An 18,144-nucleotide genomic window follows, 5' to 3' on the forward strand; every position below is an offset into this window, starting at 1 on the left:
CCAGTTAGGATGGCTCGTAACACAGCACGGGATCTGCTGAAGGTGAGAGGGAGCTTAAAATACATTCTATGGTCAGACTGAGTTACACTGAACCTAAGCAATTTACTGGACTTGGTAGACTAGTGCACTAATTGAAACAACATTGGATAACATATCCTTGCCCTATTTTTTGATTTTACTTCTTTACTGAATAGCCTAACAAAATTTTTGGATAATTTTCTTTGTTAAAGCTGGTTAGACCATCTAATAGTCTGAGTGATCACAATTTTCTCTATCTGTATCTGGGCTAATACCAATTCTTACTTAAGCTTGGGCTTCTAGGACTGCTTCACATAGAGAGCAATATCTCTTTGTAATTGATTAAAGTAAAAACATTCATTTTCTTGTATCCAGTAGATGAATGCAAATAATTAAACTACATGCTTCAAGAAGAGCACCTGAACCTGAGTTATTCCAAAGTAGATGATGAAAGCACACTTTTTAAAATTGCATTTTTATTGATTTTTTTTTTTCAGATTTAGATTCCTCTACCTTGGGAATATTTGGAAGAGCTAGTCCCATAATTGGTTTCTACATTTTCCCAAGAGATCATAGCTAATATTTTCAGAATCTTGTTACAAAAGTTAATTAAAGCATCTCCAGCACATTTTCATTTGCTGCAACACAAGAAAGGTTATTACATTCAGTATCTATGCTCCAGTTGAGAAAAAGCATTTGGTTAACAAGATATGACAAAAGTCTTGCATTTGGGTAGTAAATTGCCTATTTAAAGCTGCATAAAATTGACAAAACTTGAAAGTAAAACCAAGTAAATACAATTGATTTGTAGTTACTTCCTTCAGCTGCTCAAAAACAATGGGATTTTAAAATTCCATATTTGTAGTTTTACAGGAAGTGGAAGATTTTGTAAGACTATTACAGCAGATTTGTTCTTTTCTTTTTTTTTTTTTCTGAAGTATTCAAAAATGGGCAATGCCAGAATGGGTTGAAATGCCACTTTACTTTGACTCAGCTGTCCTTATATAACTTTCTAATTATTTTTGCAAGTCTAATATAAGTGTTTATGTAAATTTTGAATTAATATGGCTGCTTAATTTAAATTATGTCTAACCCAAACCTGATAAGATGAAGATCTTCATGGTTTGAATAGGTATGGTTGTGTACTTGGTACCCCTAGAAATGATGACCGGTTTATGTAATACACAGTCTAATTATCACATGTGTAATGAGCTAGAGAAGTTTATGGACATTTATACTCTACAAGACTGTAATATCAGCATGACATATAGAGCAATTTTAATTGCATAGTAATATTCAGAATGGAGAGTGTAGTCACAGTTAGTTTTGACTGCACTTATATCTGCTGGAGAAGCAGCACATTGAAGCACAGTCTGGGAGATTCATGAAAAGCACTGGTGACAACTTCCTGTCACAGGTAGTGGGGGATCCCACCAGGAATGGTGTGCTGCTTGACCTTATGCTAATAACCAGAGAAGGCCTCTTTGGAGATGGGAAGGTGGAGGACAGTCTTGGCTGAAGTGGCCATGAGATTGTGAAGTTCAGTATTGGGACTGAACTGAAGTATTGCCCTGATCAGAAGCAGGGCAACAAGTAAGGGTGCAATCACAGATTTTAGGAAAGCTGACTTTACTCTTCAGGGATCTTGCTGGGCAAATCCTGTGACTAGAGGCTTTGCAGGGAAGAGGAGTCCAAGAGAGCTGGTTCATATTTGAAGATCGCTTCTTCCAGGCTCAAGAATTATGCATCCCAATGGGCAAGAAATTGTGCGAAGGGGGCAAAAGACCTGTGTGGATAAATAAGGAATGTAGTCCAGACATTTCTCAAGTGTAAGCAAGAAATACATAAGAGAGGGAAGCAGGGTCAGGTCACTTGGAATGAATGCAGATATGTTGTTAGAGTGAGCAAAAATGACAAAAGAAAGACAAAGGCCCATCTGGAATTAAATCTGGACAAGAAGAAACATATCAGTAGCAAAAGAAAAGCTAAGGATAGTGTGGAGGATGCTGGTAAATGAACACAGAGCAGACAGAGTTACTGAATGCCTTTGTATTGGTCTTTACCAACAAGACCAACCCGCAGGAATCTCTCACCCAGGAGAGCAGAGTAAAGGAATGCTGGAAGGAAGACTCCTTTAGCCAAGAAAGATTGGGTTACAGAACATCTAGACAAAATTGAGGTCCACAAGTGCTGAGAGAGCTGGCAAATAAAATACCTAGGCTGCTTATGATCATCTTTGAAAGGTTGTGTTGATCAGCAGAGGTTCCTAAGGACTGTAAGAAGGGCACAAAAGAAGACCTAGGGAACTGTTGGACAGTCAGCCGCACATCAGTCCCTGGAAGATTATGTAACACCTCATTTTGCAAGCCATCTCTATCCACAAGGATGACAAATAGGTGATTAGAAGTATTCAGCATGGATTCACTAAAGGTTCATGCTTGTCCACCCTGACTGCCTTCTATGGTGAAATAACTGTCTGGATGGATGACAGAAGAGCAGTGGATGTTGTCTACCTCGACTTCAGCAAGAATTTAAACATTGCTCTCATGGTATCCTCATAGGTCAACTCTGGAAGTGTGGACAGAATAGGTGGACAATGAGGTGAATTGAGAACTGGCCAAACAGCAGGTCTCAGAGGGTTGTGGTCAGTGAGTGGCACAGGGTCCTTTTGTGAGCTTGTCACTAGTGGTGTTCCCCAAGGTTCACTTTTGTGTCCTTAATTCTTTACCTGAATTCATTGATTTCTTGGATGAAGGGCGGATGCATCCTCAGCAAGGTCACTGAACGCACAAAGGTGGGAGGAGTGACTGATACCCCAGAGTGCTGTGCAGCCCTTCAGAAGGTGCAGGTGATCAAGCACTACAACAGGTTGTCCAGAGAGGTTGTGAAGTCTCCCTCACTGGAGATATTTGAGAACTGTCTGGACACAATCCTGTGCCATGTGCTTTGGGATGACCTTGCTTGAGCAGTTAGATTGGTCCATTGTGGACAAATGTACTGCATAATCTATAGGAAAGTTGGAAAAAAGACCCTTGGAAACAAGATCTTAGGCTAAAATAATATTACCTGTTATGTCTACCCAGTCACAGAATCTTTTTTAAACTTTACCACCAGATGGCAATCTAACATAAAAGTTTGATCATTGCTGAGTGAGGTTTTGACTATCTGTTTTGAGATACTGTTCTTTCCTCATTTTGCTTTAAGTAGTGCTGAATTTGCTTAAAAAGCCACTGAATTAGGCCTTACAAGCAATATTGATACTGTGTTATGAATTCCAAAACATTACATAGTATACTTTATACTTTCACGTAGAAAGGGCATCGGTGGTTTTATTTTGTTTTTAAAATTTGAGGAAATCTTTGACCAAGAGCTTACATTTTCCACATGAAAATTAAATGCAATTCCTCCAGATAAAATTAAGAAGAAGCCCATCTTGCACTGCCAGAAAAACAAAACAAAACAAAACAAAAAAAAAAAAAAAACAAACAAAAAAACCCCCAAAAAACCCAACCCAGAAAACTCCAAGTAACAGGACAAAATGACAACAAAAAACTCCCAGAAGCAAAAAAATAACTTTTTCATTTTCATTGGATAGTCACAGTAGTTTTCTCTTTGGTGAATGAAATGTTCACCTTTTTAAGAGCCTAACATTCATGAACTGAACGATGAGCTGACTACTGAAGATAGTCAGCATAATGAATTTGAATACTTCTGTGATGTTTTTGTAAAGAAAACAATTTTTTTGCTATTAATGGCATTTTAAAATGTCTATGTAAATGTATTTGTGGTTTTGGGGTTTTTTTTTGTACTTAAGAGGCATGTAAAGAATGCAGAGATATGACAGCCTTTTAAGCAGCACCTAACTTTTACCACTAAGCCTGTAATTATCAGTGGAAAATATAGTTTTGATTCTTCACCCAACTGACTCTTTGGTAACTGATACTACCTGTACTTTTAACAATGTCAGTGTGTGTGTATTACCATTGCAGGTTTTGCAAATATCTTCTACTTGGTATTTGATTCATTTTTGATTAGGCATATTAAGTCAATCTTCATAAAGGTAAAGTACACACAACAAAAGTTGCTTACAGATTGTTCAGATATTCATTTTTTTTATAGAGTGATTTTTATATTTTGTTTTGTAATAGCCATCTTACTATTTTATTGTCAGGCTACTGCTACTATAAAAATTCTATCAAGGAAAAATGAGGAGTCAGCCTGAATCCCTCCGTGAGAGATGAGAGCTTATGTTGTAGGATAACCAGGCTGCATGTTTGTAATGAAAACTGAAAGGAGATTTTCCTTAAATTTTATTTGTGAACAAGTCCTTCTGATAGCTTTAAAGTACCATGAACTCTGTCCAGAGTGTGTTTAGGACAAAAGTGCTAAATTAGAGGTTGAGGATTGATTGGGATGAACAGAATATCATAAAACACACAAGTGGTCACAATTCAGATTATTGGACGTGTGTAGCTTTCACAATGGAATGCTGCACTTTGCAGTCATATCCAGTAAAGCAGACTGTGTGTATATATATATACACACACAATATCTACACGTAGATATATATATATACACATATATACCCTGTGATAATATATGATCATTACAGCTAAGTCTCAGTCTTGTAGCAATGGGGAAGTATTAGACAGAAAATTTGGCCTGAGATGATGTGTATCTCGTTATGCTGTAGTAGGTGAATAAATTTAGTCCTTAAACATATAGCAGAAGTGCTATGCAATGGTTTTGCATTACAGTTGAAAATTTTAAAAATAGGAAATATAACAAAAATATTTTGTTTATAATGGCAGGATTTTTTCCCAAAACAATGCATGGGATGCTTTGTAAAGATGAGTATCAAACCATAGAGGAATTTATAAACAAAAACCCAAACCTACTGATTTGACATGAATCAGAATTTTGCCTAGTCTCTGTTATAATGCTCAAGGTATTCCCAATATTCCTTTTTTTTATATGCTTTTTCTGTTTTTAAAGAAATTAAAAAAATATCCTAGCATGTTGATGCCTGCTTAAGGGAAAAAAAATTGATACCTTTTCTATCTGCCTGATTAGGAGTTGCAGGCATAGATATCCATAGCTATGTATATTAACTGATATAAGTATAAATAAACTGATTATTTCATTCCAAATTTTCTTCATTTCATAGGAAGCGTTTTAATGGAATACTCCAACATATGACAAAAACAGTTAAAAAGTTATATCTTTTCCCCCTCTTCATTTGATTCAAGTGGATTAATCTCAGCTTTGCATGTTCAGAAGCTACTATCTGGAAATCTTCTTGCATAACTGAAATAAAATTTGGCCAGCACATATACTAAATGACATTGATTTCTGTTTGCGAAGAAAATTGAGCATTTGTGCTTATTTTCCCAGGTTTTTAGTTATTTCTTGCTTATAATCTTTCAAAGTCAAGTAGTATGCTTGAAAAATTGTTTCATTTAAGATGTTACAGAAAAGGTGTCTTTACATATGTATTGCATTTTGCCATGCAATATCTGTATCAAATCCATTGTGCATATAATGGAATAATAGAATGGTTTGGGTTGGAAGGGTCCTTGAAAATCATCTAGTTCCAACACCTTTGTCTTTGCCTACTCTGGTCAAGGAAACCTTCTGCTAGAATGTAAGTTAGAAAAGAATAGAAATGTATGGCTAAGCATGTGTCATAGTAGGCCTCACTGTCTACTCTTTTTAGTAAAACCACTGAGTGGCATGCTTCGTTTTTGGGCAAATTTTCCCCACTTCTCAGGTTTTTTGGCTTTTTTTCTGGAATAACAGTATTCTACAAGGAAGACCTGTTATGGCATGTGTTTATTGATGAGGTATCACGGCAGGTTCCAGCTGGGCTGCGCCCGGTGGGGTGCCATGGCCAGGATAACTCATGGAGGCTCAGACCAGGTCCGATCTCCCAAGCCATTCCCAGCTGCAGGCAGCCAAGCAAGCTCAAGTGATTTTAGCTCTTAGTGATTATCAGCTCTTTTTGCTTGCTAGGTGTCTAGCAGCAGATGCAGGGAGAGAGAGGAGAAGGCTGTGTGATGATTTCGCAGGATTCTTTATTAGGGTCTTCCATGAAGGGTCTCAGTGACAGCTCTTCTCCCGAACCAGGCAGAATTAGGGGTTTTTATACCGTACAGGGGTTTTGGAAATTGTCCAATAGAAAGGGTCAGGGGAAAGCGACCTATAGGCTTACAGAGAGATAAGCAGGGTCCGAAAGGCGGCAGAGAGGGGCTTCTAAGGCCCAGTCATCGTGACTTGGCATTTCCTAGCTCAGGCTGCTGACCTCCAAGGAGGCCTTGCAGGCCCTGGGCCTGCTATAATGAGGAATGAGATAAAGTGTTGATCCAAAGATGGCTGGAGTTAGAATAACCACAAAAAAACCCTTGACACAAAAATGGATGTTCAAATGCCAACCATATCAGTTTTCTGGCACAGCAGAGAAATATTTTCTGCCACATTGCCTTTGCCTTGCACAGCAACCAACAAAAACTGCAGGATGGGGGAAAGGAAGTGGATGGACTGGCAGGGAGAGCCAGTATGACAATACAAACTAAGTGTTCTGAGTTGTTTTTGACCTGAAATTCCCTGTTGCTGAGTAATGTGATTAGCATTATTTTTTGGATGGATTTTCTCAGGGTAATAAGACAGAGTGAAATAAAACATTTTTCAGAGAGTTCCACCCACCAAAGAGAGAAAATCATGGGCATCTCATTTTCTGGCTTGTGACTATGCTTATTTTAATTAGTGCAAAATGAGAATACTATTAATTTGGGGGACTGAACAGCGGTGTGCATTGGGTTCCATGTCCAGAGGACAGTTGTCCATAAATTATTAGCTTGTGGGCACAGAGCATGTAGTTTCAGTTTTCAGCGTGCTAGACTCATCCTTGTGACCCCAGGAAAGATATTGTTCCTGTATTATCCCTATGTTATCCTTTGTAAACCATAGATATGTTATTGAGAAAATTACTGTATGCCTGTGGTAGTCTGTGTCAAGTTAAACAGGGACTACACAAAGTTTGGGTAATTCTTCTCAGGAGCTGAATGTAGGGCTAAGCTGTGATTGCAATCTTATCACAAGATTCAAGATCACACAGTGAATTGGCTGGCTAGAGCCTCCTAGGCAGTTTCTTCTGTTTCCTTGTGTCCTTTTTTTTTTTTTCTCCCTTCACTTAATCAAATTTTTTTCTAGTGTTGATCTATTTTTTCCTCTTCATTATTTGCACATACTGAAGTAATAAACAGCATTTTTCATTAATTACAATTTTCTTCATTATTGAACTAGAATTTAAAGTTATTTTAAGTTTTATTTTAACATACATAACTGTTTTATAGATTCTGAAGTAAATATGTACCATCTTCTATAAATACTCAGGTGTAGTTCTAAAAAGATACAGATAAAGCCCTTGAAGTCCCTAGGATAGAGATATAAATACCATGTAAAGAGATAGCACAAATAACTATACATAGTTGGTTCAGATCATAAAGTCATCTTGTAGATCAGATTTGCAGCTGCTTATGCAGAGAAGCAAGAAATGGAAATTATTGTAAGCAAGCTGAAAATACCTGCTGTCAAAATCCGCTTGTCCTGTGATCATCAAGATTACATCCTTCTGCTGCATACTCAGTAGGTTCAGAATTGCTGAATTTGATTTATTTCAGTGCAAAATTTGCTATCCTTATCTGTGAAAATGGAAGCTCAAGCTCTGCTTTTATTAACACTTCACCATTTTTGTTGTTCTGCCCAGACAGTATCTGGAGGGGAAAAAAAAACCAACACTTAGTGATGCATATAATGCTTCCTGCAATACCTTAACAGTAGGGGGTTTTGCCTCCAGTGTAGAGAAAAGGGAGAGAATTACTTGCTATGAGCTGGAAAAGCAGCAGCGCAGTTGGCTCTGGCAGTGAGGGGGTTGACTGACAGTCTGCAGTGCAGTGGAGTTAGCTGAGCTCCCTATATGGCTGTGGATTAGCTATATGCTAATACTGATAGGAGAGGAGCAGTACAGAGCGCAGTGAGCTGACGGTGGAGGCGATCAGCCTCAGCAGAGCTGACTCCTCAAGAGCCATGGCTGAAGGGGGTGAAGGAGGGGAAGATGAAATACAGTTCCTACGAACTGTAAGTATCGGCTTTTTATAGGTCATGTAGTACATGATTTTGTGCCTCATGTCTATTTCTTTTCTGTCTTATTAAAAATAAAGTGTTATTTCTGTGCTGGGCTTTGCCAAATGGCAGAATTGATTTAGTCAGTGGATAAAATAAAGCCAGCATAAGAGCTCTAATAGCATCATGCAGTCTCGGTGTATTCTTCGCTGAATCTGCTCAATAGCCAGTTTGGTATAAGGAGACCGATTTCCGCTGTAATCCCCTGTGTTTGAAGCGTCCCCGTCAACTTTGTACTTGGGTTTCTAAATGTAGCATGCCAAATATGTGACCTCTGAAACTTCTGTCTGGGTTGGATTTCACTGACATTAACAGAAGCTTTGCAAATAGGAGTGCCTTAAAATGATGAATAAACCAAGCAAGCCCCTGATGACCTCTTCTGATAAACATTCACACAGAAGCACACTTGTGTGTAGGGAATACCAACAGATGTTGAAGTCAGGGCTCTGCAAATGTTTGGGGTCTTTTCTCTACTTAAAAGAAGCTTATCTTTAAAGGACATAAGCATTTCTTTGGGAAGGGGTGTTAATTAGTGAAATACCCTCCACTGAGTGTAATTTTTTATAAAGAGACCTCACACCATTCTTTCCTAAAGCTTTACACAAATCTAGTATGACAACTAATTTGGACTTTTAAGCAAGTAGTGTACATGCATTAATTTTTGGGAAGAGGATAACATCCTTTTCATGTCTCACCTTGTGTCTCCTTATATTTACCCTGCATGACTAAGAGTGTGTTGCTGTGTAACTAGCGTGGAAAAACTGCTATTAGAGGTGTATATTCCCTTCCTTTTCCATGCTATCTTTACTTTGCATTTATCACAAATAATGTTCCAGAAACGAGCTTCTTTAGAGCTGATTCAACTTTGGAAGAATAAGTCACTAAAATAAAAAAATGCTAAGTTCCCAAAGTAAGAAATTATAAGATTGATTTGTGAGAATCTGGAGTAAGTTATTTATGGGAAATAAAGGCTGGAGTGAGGTGATGGCTGTGGCTGTAAGTTGTTTAGGTGTAATGAAGTGTCATTAGTATCACGGGGGGATGGGGGTGGGGGGATGGATAATGACAATGAAAAATCTTTTCCAACATTCCTCCACTACACTCTTTAGAGGTACATATTTTAGCAGATTACTCCAGCCTTTAATCTGAGACTGGAGCTTTAAATGTATATCCTTCACCCTCTCACTTGCTAGGATGTTGCCTTGACTGAACAGCCCATCCTCAGCGATGGAGTGAGAAGCTTTGCCCTTTCTTAGGTAGCCTGTGTGTGCGCTACATGAGATGGCAATTTCTCCTGCTGGGATACATTCTCATGCTCGAGTAACTCTGTTGCACTTCTTCCCAATGGTTAAAATGAAGTTCTCAGTAGAGGTGTGGGCCAAAACTGGAAATAGCAAAAGGGAGACTATGCAGAAGTGTTCCTTCCATGTAGTGCAAGGAAGTCTTCTGCAGGGGAGGGAATGGACTAGATTTTTCTCTTGGAATTTCTAGCTACTTCTTGCTTTAAATAATGATATCAGTTACTGCTGTCTCCTCTCCATTTTAGAACTTCCTTCACCTTTGTGGGCAAGGGATGAATTGTTGGACCTTGGTATACCGAGAAAGGAAACATTTATTAGATATGAGTGCTACAGTGTGATACACCTTCAGTGCTAATTTCTTACAGCTTTTATTTCAGCATAAGCAGTGTTTGTGCTCACATACAGTACAGTAGTCCGTAGGAACTCTTGTAGTGAAATTGTTAATCAATTAGAGTCTTCTCTGAATCAAAATATTTTCTGGGTTTTTGGATTGCTGCTGAATGTTTCCAAGGCTTATGCAGCTGAATCTTCCTTTGAAAATGTTGATATCCTTATCTTAATTTTTGAGTCTTTACAAAGAAATCATTATTAGAGGATATTTTATGGTCTTGGGGATAGCTCTTTCTTGGCCAGGTATAAAATAAGATTAGATGTCTTTTGATTCAAAGAGATCACACAGCATTTTTTTTAAAAAGCAAGAGAATCAACTCTAAAATAGCAAAAAAATTTTTAATTTTTAAAAGACAAATGTCCTTTTGTGCTCAATTTTTTGTTGGTTATGACTTTTTTGTCTTCCAGATCTAAGTCATTGTTTTGTTTTGTGTCTCACTTTTATGTTCTCTCCTCATATAAAAGGTCAAGAAGCTTGTTGATGCATCATGATGAAATCTGTATTTGTTTCTATGGAGCAGCAACATTTATAAGATTTGATGGAAAGCTTTTTACTGTCATTTTCTGTTCCAAAACATTCCTTATATTTAATTAGTTTGGCAGCAATGGGAATGAGAAACACCTAAAGAACAAATTCCAGAGAGGATAACAACATTATCATTGTTCTAATAGTAGTATGTCTTCAGTACTCATTTCAAATATGTCCCAATGCTTGTGTAAAGACTTTACATGCAATGACAGCATTTCAAGGAAGGTGTTATTTATACAGTGTAATTTCTGTTTTGGATTTTTCCCTCACTTGTAAGTTCAGTATGAACATAAAAATATAAGCACACATTTTTTTCTTACACTGCTACCCTGTTGCTGTGCCTTTGTTATGAAATTTTTGGTGTTTTCTTTTTTGTAATAATGCTTGGAATTGTTTATCTATTTTTCTAATTGGTGGTTTCCTTCTGGATTTGTCTCTGGATATTCAGTGTGTCATGTATGGAAGGGAGAAGCAAAGCACTTGTTGCATGTGTGTAACATGCAATACTGCTGTGGTTTAGTTTCCCTTTTCTTTAGATGATTTACCCATATTGTTTATTTGTTACCCCTTCCTAAGGTGTGAATACATGAAAAATCAATGTAGCTGACATTATGCAGTGTTAGGTAGGAATACATGTGTTTACTTGTGCTGTTTTAAGATAACATACTGAGGGATATAGAAAGAACCTTGTTGCCCTTATTGTGAATGAGTGAGTGTAAGGCATTCTCCTTTGAGCCTTTCCTAGCTGCCAGGAATTTACTGCTATGGTGAATTGAAAGAGTTCTTTCCTCTCCAGAAATTATTCACAAGTTCCTGCTGCTGCTGAATTACTCAAATGTGAGGCGGCCTCTGTCTTGGAGCAAAGAGCTTTTGCCTTCTTTCATTAGAAATACCTAAAAAGTAACTTGGTAACAGTAACTAAGAACATGGTTGAGGATGGAGGGGAAGTCCCACCCCTGCCAAAGCACTTTAAATTTAACAAAGTATATAAAAGTTGTTTGCCATCTTAGAGTCCTAATTATGCTGATAACACTAGTTGAAAGGTCTATTGCTTTGCTATTTTTCCTGAAGTTCATGCTATTAATGGAAGGAGTTTCTCCTTATTTTGATAGAGATACCTTTTTTGTTGGTTTTTTTATTGTTGTTTTTTTTTGTGATGGTTCATTAGTCAAAAAAATTTTGCCGCATTTTCTGTAAATCTAAATACTGTTTGTGCTGGTGTGTCTGGGCATAAGTGTACATATGCCTTTGTACCTGTGTCTCTGTGTGTGTGATTCTTTCCCCAGCTGGTTGCTAGTCCTTCATTTCTGTGAGTGATAAAGGCCTTACCAACTGGTTCTTTAACTTTTGCTCTTTTAACAGCTTCTCTCAAAGACTTAACTTTAAGTGTTCTCATAAACCTTTCCAATCACTCTAAAAATTTACAGATAGGAATGGGAAACTGTTTTCTTCCATAGACTGACTGTAATTATCTATTATGCTTAAATAGCAAAATATTGTTGTTACAAAGACGCAAAAAAAAAAAAAAAATTAATTTTTTTTCGAGATAGTTCATATATGCAAAATTACACACTGAGTTTATAGATCTTTTTAGGATCATTTGTGTATTGAGTTGTTGCCCAGAATCAAGAGGATTGAGCAGCTCATACACAAATTTATTTGTGAGTACACATTCCTATCTATACCTCTTGAAAATGAGGTCTTCTACTGTTCAGATGTTACAAATGAGATGGGAAGTAATCTGTTTTACAATATGAACTGTCAGGTATAGTGTGAACTAGATTTTCTTTTTTTCCCCCCAATCATTTACACTGTTGCCAAATGTAAATATAAAAAGTGATTATGTCATGATGCTTCTTAAAAACTATTCTAAGAGCTGTACCAAACCATTTCAGTTTATCAGGGATCAGTGTGGCATAAAGCTAGCTCTTTTTAGATGCTTCTAATACATGTTGTATATTAGATATACATCAAATCTGTGTTCCTAGTGGTGTACCTCTAGGGACATAACAGAGAACATATGAAGTGGAAATATGAAAATAATTTTTCCTTAGTAGTCCAACTTTGTATCTAATAGTTGTGTTACTAACTGCATGCTGGTATTCTGTAGCACAGATCTCTGTGGTTTGATTCAGTAAAGCACAGATATGTCCTATAAAATATCCATCAGACCAATACTTGTAAACAAATATATTGGACAAATGTCCAAATACCAAATAATAATGGAAGATATTTCTAGAGAGAAGTCTTTAGCAGTGCTTAATTAAAAAGTGGGAAAATGTGGAAACTGATCACAGTGAGTTGTGCATGAATTTATAGAAAAGCATAGAAAGGATAGGAAATGCCTTGAGATAAAATCAATTGAATCTTCCTGATGCCCTTTTTAAGGGAGCTGGAACAAATTCTGTGTGCTTTTTGAACAGCTGTGTGTATTGCACTATATTGTTTTCAAATTAATTAGAACATTTTGTCTATTGTCACTGAAATGTGCTGCAATTCATGACACAGCAGTTCATTAGTCAGTCAATTCCTTTCAAAAAAGAAGTAAAAATAAAGAATGTTATATAAATCTTGAATTGCTTCTGAGAGCAGGTGTGTATTAGGAGTTCAGTTATTTTTGAGTTAAATATTTCTGTATCTATTATCTATTCATCTCTATGAGTTAAATCTCCCCCTTCTGATCCTATTGCTGCAGTTGTAGTTGGGTAGCAGTCCATACTTCTAAGGCTTTTAAATAGTACAACAAAAATTATGTGACAAACCAAAAAAAAACTACACCATGTTTCCTCCTCTATTTAAAAAGAGTCTTTCAAATATACTTGTTTTTCCTTCTTAAACTTCAGGCTATCACCAGTACAACTATTCACATTCACTCTTATTTTCCTTCATTTTCTACCATGGAAGTAATACTTAATATTGTAAATTTATCCTGGGTTGTGTTTCTAAGAATTTGTAGTGTCCTTCTTTGTAAATAATGTTGCTCAGTTTGTTTTCATTCATTCAATTGCTACTTTTACTTCCTGCATGTGTTCTCAATTTTATGAATATTTCTGTCACAATATTTTTGTCACTATTTTGTCACAATATTTTTGTCACTATTTTGTCACAATATTTTTGTCATCCTTTGCTCAGGACTATTTCCCTGCTGAAAGTAGAGTTGTATTGAGGACAGATTCAGAATATGACAAAATTTCCAGTTCATCGTGTGCTGTGATATGCTGTGTTTATTTTTTATAAAATGAAGAATAAATCTTGTGTAATTATTTGTAACCTCTTTTCAAGCCAGAATTTTAAGCAAATGGTCTACGACAGTATAAAGACAACAGTCATTGTTTCAGACTGTAGTGTGTGTTTTAACCTCCAAACATATTGGAGTAGTTACTTGATATTTATAACCGCCTTTCAATTAATTTGTAATAATTTCTCTTTTGGAATGCAATAAATGTAAATGTGTAGGCCTCTGGCATGAAAAAGTTCTTTGCACCATGTTTAGATGGAAAGGGAAATACTTCAGTAATTTGTTATGTTTAATTTAATGAAAGTGGTTTGATGTTTATAAAAAACCCAACTGTAATAAATAATCTGGGAAAAATGCATTTTCTGGGTGATGGTGTATTGGAAGACTAGATCAGGTAAAGGGGAGCAGAAAGAGGTAAAGGCAAGTTGAGATTTTACAGATAAATCAGTGAACAATGAAGAGTTGCATCATGATTAATCAGAGGTGAAGGCAGATTTCCGTCTGTCAAATTGAAGGTAGGAATACACTTCCAAAAGTTCCTGACCTTGATCTTGAGACGGTACATTGGTTGGTTGGTTGGTTTCCTTGAGACATTTCTTGTGCTTTATTTAGCATGGATCTATAGAATAGGCAGCAATCCTATTTTTTTTCTACAAGAATGTAGATCAGTAAAATTCAGAAATGCACTGTAAAACAATATACAATCATAGTACATATATGTGTGATATATGTATGGATATACTCTATACCATATCAATAGAATATATGTAATTATATGTAGCAAGTTCCACTTTAACAAGCTGCTTCATGTCAGACCAGTCTACATCAATTAAAATCAGAGCAACATTACACTACATGAACTCAACATCATGGTTTTCTACAGCATAAATTTTAAAAATGCTATTTCAAAAAGAAATCAGTGTATATACTACAGTGTTAAAATTCAGTGTATTGTTAGAAAATACTTGTGAGATTAAATGTATTCATGATAGATTTGACTTCTAGGATAGATCTACCTAACTGCTTGTTAGTTTCCCTTCCTTCTTTTTTTCCCCCATTTATATTTCTGGGGTTATTTGATGCTGATGCAGAAATAACATCAAATTTGTTACAGTCATGCAAAACTCTTCAATCTTGCCTTAGAATGTTAGTGACTGAAAAGCCTTTTGATAGGATTTGTGACCAGGCAATAATCCTAAATTAATACCCAAGTATATATTTCTTATTTCCTCCTAGCCACACTGGTGGTTGTTGTAGGGATTTGTCCTCTGCTCATGGTCTGTTTTTTGGGGTCTAAATTAATATCTTCAGTAATAAATAGTGAATTTGTTAGTGATGTTATGCATTTTTATAGAATGCAGCAAGTAGGTATTCTGATCTCTAGTGCCATGCCATACTAACTGGGTATGATTCATATTGAAATCCAGCAGTGAATATTGCCTCTTCTCAGTTCCCATGGCAGTGCTGTGACCACACAGCCAAATGCTGCCAGGTGCATTAGCTACACATTCTGAAAATTAAAACAGAGTTGCAGTCATGGAAGAGATGAAAAATAAAATTGGCATGCAGTTATTTTGAAGCTATTGAATTCAATAACAGAACACTAGCTAAAAGTTCTGCATCTCTTGACTTCATAGACAAAATGCACATTTTTCTAAATGACATATAGTAACACAGCAGATATATAATAGGCACAGATGTCTAAAGGCAGCAAAATTATCATCTCAATTAAAAAAATAATTGGTAACATAAATACACTTTAAAACATTCAGAAGGAAAATGTGAGGTATTAATGTATACCTCAATTGGTTTATTTTCTCAATATAGAAATTTTAAATTTATATTCTGTCTTTAATGTCATGACAACATCACCAGACCATTCCTTCTGTCTATAACTTAGTAGGATATAGTGGGCTTTGTGCTGGAAGATCTAAAATTGTGCATCAGATATTACTTTAAGAGAATGTGTGTTCTAATTTCAGCAAATATTTTCCACCCAAATACTTGATGTGCTTGGCTAGCTTTTGGAAACATGTTTTCTGAAAATTACAGTGATGTTCTGAAGTGCAAATGGCAAATATGTGACAGGGTGCGTCTAAAATAGTTCAAGGTTGGGATATGCATTGGAATTACAAAAGCCTATAGGAAAATTGAGATCTGCTCAATCTGCTTGTGGTAGTGTCTAGGTATGAGGCGTCCAGAGCTGTTTGTCAGTCACGGCACACCTGCTGCCAGTCAAGGCTCAATCTCCACAGACGGGGATCAGCTGTGAATAGGAGCTGGTGACCAGCCCTTTTCCAGCTCCCTCTTTTGGCACATCTCATCCATGGGGAGGGAGTGTCAGCTACGGTCAGCAGAAGTAACGGTAGAGACATCAGCAACATAAGGTGAAAGATTCAGTAGTAACATCAAGTTTGTTCCTTCTACTGGGCTTTTATCCAAATAAGCAAGTGCTAGTTCCTCAGTGAGCTGAGTAGTCAGCACACGCCTGAGCTGTTTTTAGTCCACAGCAAACATCTCTGTCAGTCTTGAGTATTCCAGCTACTTCAGCACTCAACCATGTTCTCTGATATCTTGTGCCAGAAAACCAACTTCCCCTGACACAATTGCAACAATTTGAAATCTCTTCAATAACAAAGTAATACAGAAGAATTGAAGCTTAAATAAAATATTTTAAAATTACTTGTACAAAAAATAAAATTTCAACTTGCAAATTGAAAAAACCTTTTTAACAGAAGATGCATAATTAATTTATAGCACTGGTAGTTTAACATGCTTTTGAACTACATCAGCAGTACCACATACAAATGGGAGTACAAGGATCATCAAGCTTAGAATATATACTAGTGCTAATGTCCCAGATGATTCACTAGAATGCCCAAGGCCAAATGACTCCCATTTCCCAAGACTCCATCTGATGTTCATTGACTTCATTGCCTCATATTTTCTGTATATGGAAAATTCTCAGAAGACTAATACACCTGATACATATTAAAGATACTTAATGCCAGTAGTTTGCATAATTTGGAAGCTGATGAAGATTGTATAGAAATAGTGATACAGTTAGTTAACATTCTGACTGAAAGAAAATTAACCCCCACTGCTCAGTATTAAACTCCAAGTTACCAGCCTGTCTTCTCAAGTGCATATCCATTTCTGTTGCACTTTTTAAGAACTCAAAATCAATAGACATTGTAGTTTCTATGTGGTCAAAGCTGGGAAAAGTAGAGTTTAGAATGTGGAAGACCTCAGGCTAATCATGTATATTATGCTTGTATTTGTAGCTGCAAGGTAATGTTTTGTGAAGAACATTCACAGGGGAAAAGATTTTTCGCTGCATTCATATTGACCATTACAGGACTAAATGCTAATAAGGATTTATAAGATCTGGTTTTCTGATTTGTCTGTGGAAAGTTAATGATGATTGTGTACAAAACCTTCATTAAAGTCTTTGCATTTGCCCTTTGTTTTATTAAATACTTTGATATACTAGAATTAATAAAGAGTGAGGATTTTTAAATGCATTGGAAAATATTAATATTTTTAATTTGCAGACACAAAATCTTTTCTCTAAAATTTGTCAGTTATTACTTACTTGCTTTCTTAGTGAAGTTTGCAGATCTGTTGGAAATCTTTGTTTATTTTAATTACTTTGTTACCATGTATGGAAATAGTTCCAGGTAATCTGGTATAGGTGAAGTTACAAGTGGCTGAGGGTGACTAGTACTTCTCATGGCTGATTAACTCATGTGTCAGCTGGGATGGTAGATTTTTTTTGAAAAAATGTTTGGGTTTTTTTTAATTTTTTGTTACACAATATAACAAAAAAATCTAACTCAAAGCTTACAAAAAATGTTAAGAACTTTCTCTGTGTAGTATGCTGGATCCTAGGTAACTCTCTAAGGCAATGTCAATCTGGCCCCATCTTTAATCTATCTCTGTTGAGTGAGTCAATAAAAGAGCTGAGTGCTTGAATACCCAGTAGCATCTCAATAATAACCCTTCGAGCAATTCTTGACTATAAAGGATCACTTATCATTGGTTATTATTTTGAAAGTTTAAATAAAGCCTTGTTAAATATGTAAATTTTAGTAAAATTTCTCCTGTTAAAACTCTTTAAAGTAATTCTGTCAATCAACACCTCTTCCTTCAGTCACGGTGAATGTTGATTTTCCATATTTGCCCTAAGTATCTGGTTTTATTCAAAATTTATTAACTGTGTTTATTGTAGTTTTGATCAAGATATCCCTAAATTTTTTAAAATTTCTTTCATGAAATGGAATGAGGTAAAATTTTGTATCTTGTACAGATCCAAAATATTTCCACCGGTACAATTAAGTGACATTGCATCTCATATTGTGCCAGGTATTGTGCCAAGTTTAGAATATTTGGATTATGTTTTTATTTTATTTATTGATTTTTTATCTAATTAGATCCATAATATTTTCTTCTCATGTTTCTCTTAATAAAGTTGTTGATATATCTTT

The 18,144-nt window shown here is 36.1% G+C and overlaps 1 protein-coding gene across 5 annotated transcripts in view; it reads left to right on the forward strand.

Annotated features, from left to right (window-relative positions):
- Nucleotides 1-8,028: 8,028 nt before the first annotated feature.
- The window catches only part of RYR3 (ryanodine receptor 3), a 195,150-nt gene continuing 185,034 nt past the window's right edge, over nucleotides 8,029-18,144 (forward strand). For all 5 annotated transcript variants that reach the window (XM_041459923.1, XM_041459925.1, XM_041459924.1 and 2 more), the window contains exon 1: nucleotides 8,029-8,154. In XM_041459923.1, coding sequence (XP_041315857.1) covers nucleotides 8,104-8,154 — 51 coding nt within the window. In that variant the 5' untranslated portion in view covers nucleotides 8,029-8,103. The remainder of the gene's footprint in view (nucleotides 8,155-18,144) is intronic.

This window comes from Pyrgilauda ruficollis, unplaced genomic scaffold, assembly GCF_017590135.1.
Source record: "Pyrgilauda ruficollis isolate IOZ18807 unplaced genomic scaffold, ASM1759013v1 scaffold14, whole genome shotgun sequence".
NCBI lineage: Eukaryota > Metazoa > Chordata > Aves > Passeriformes > Passeridae > Pyrgilauda > Pyrgilauda ruficollis.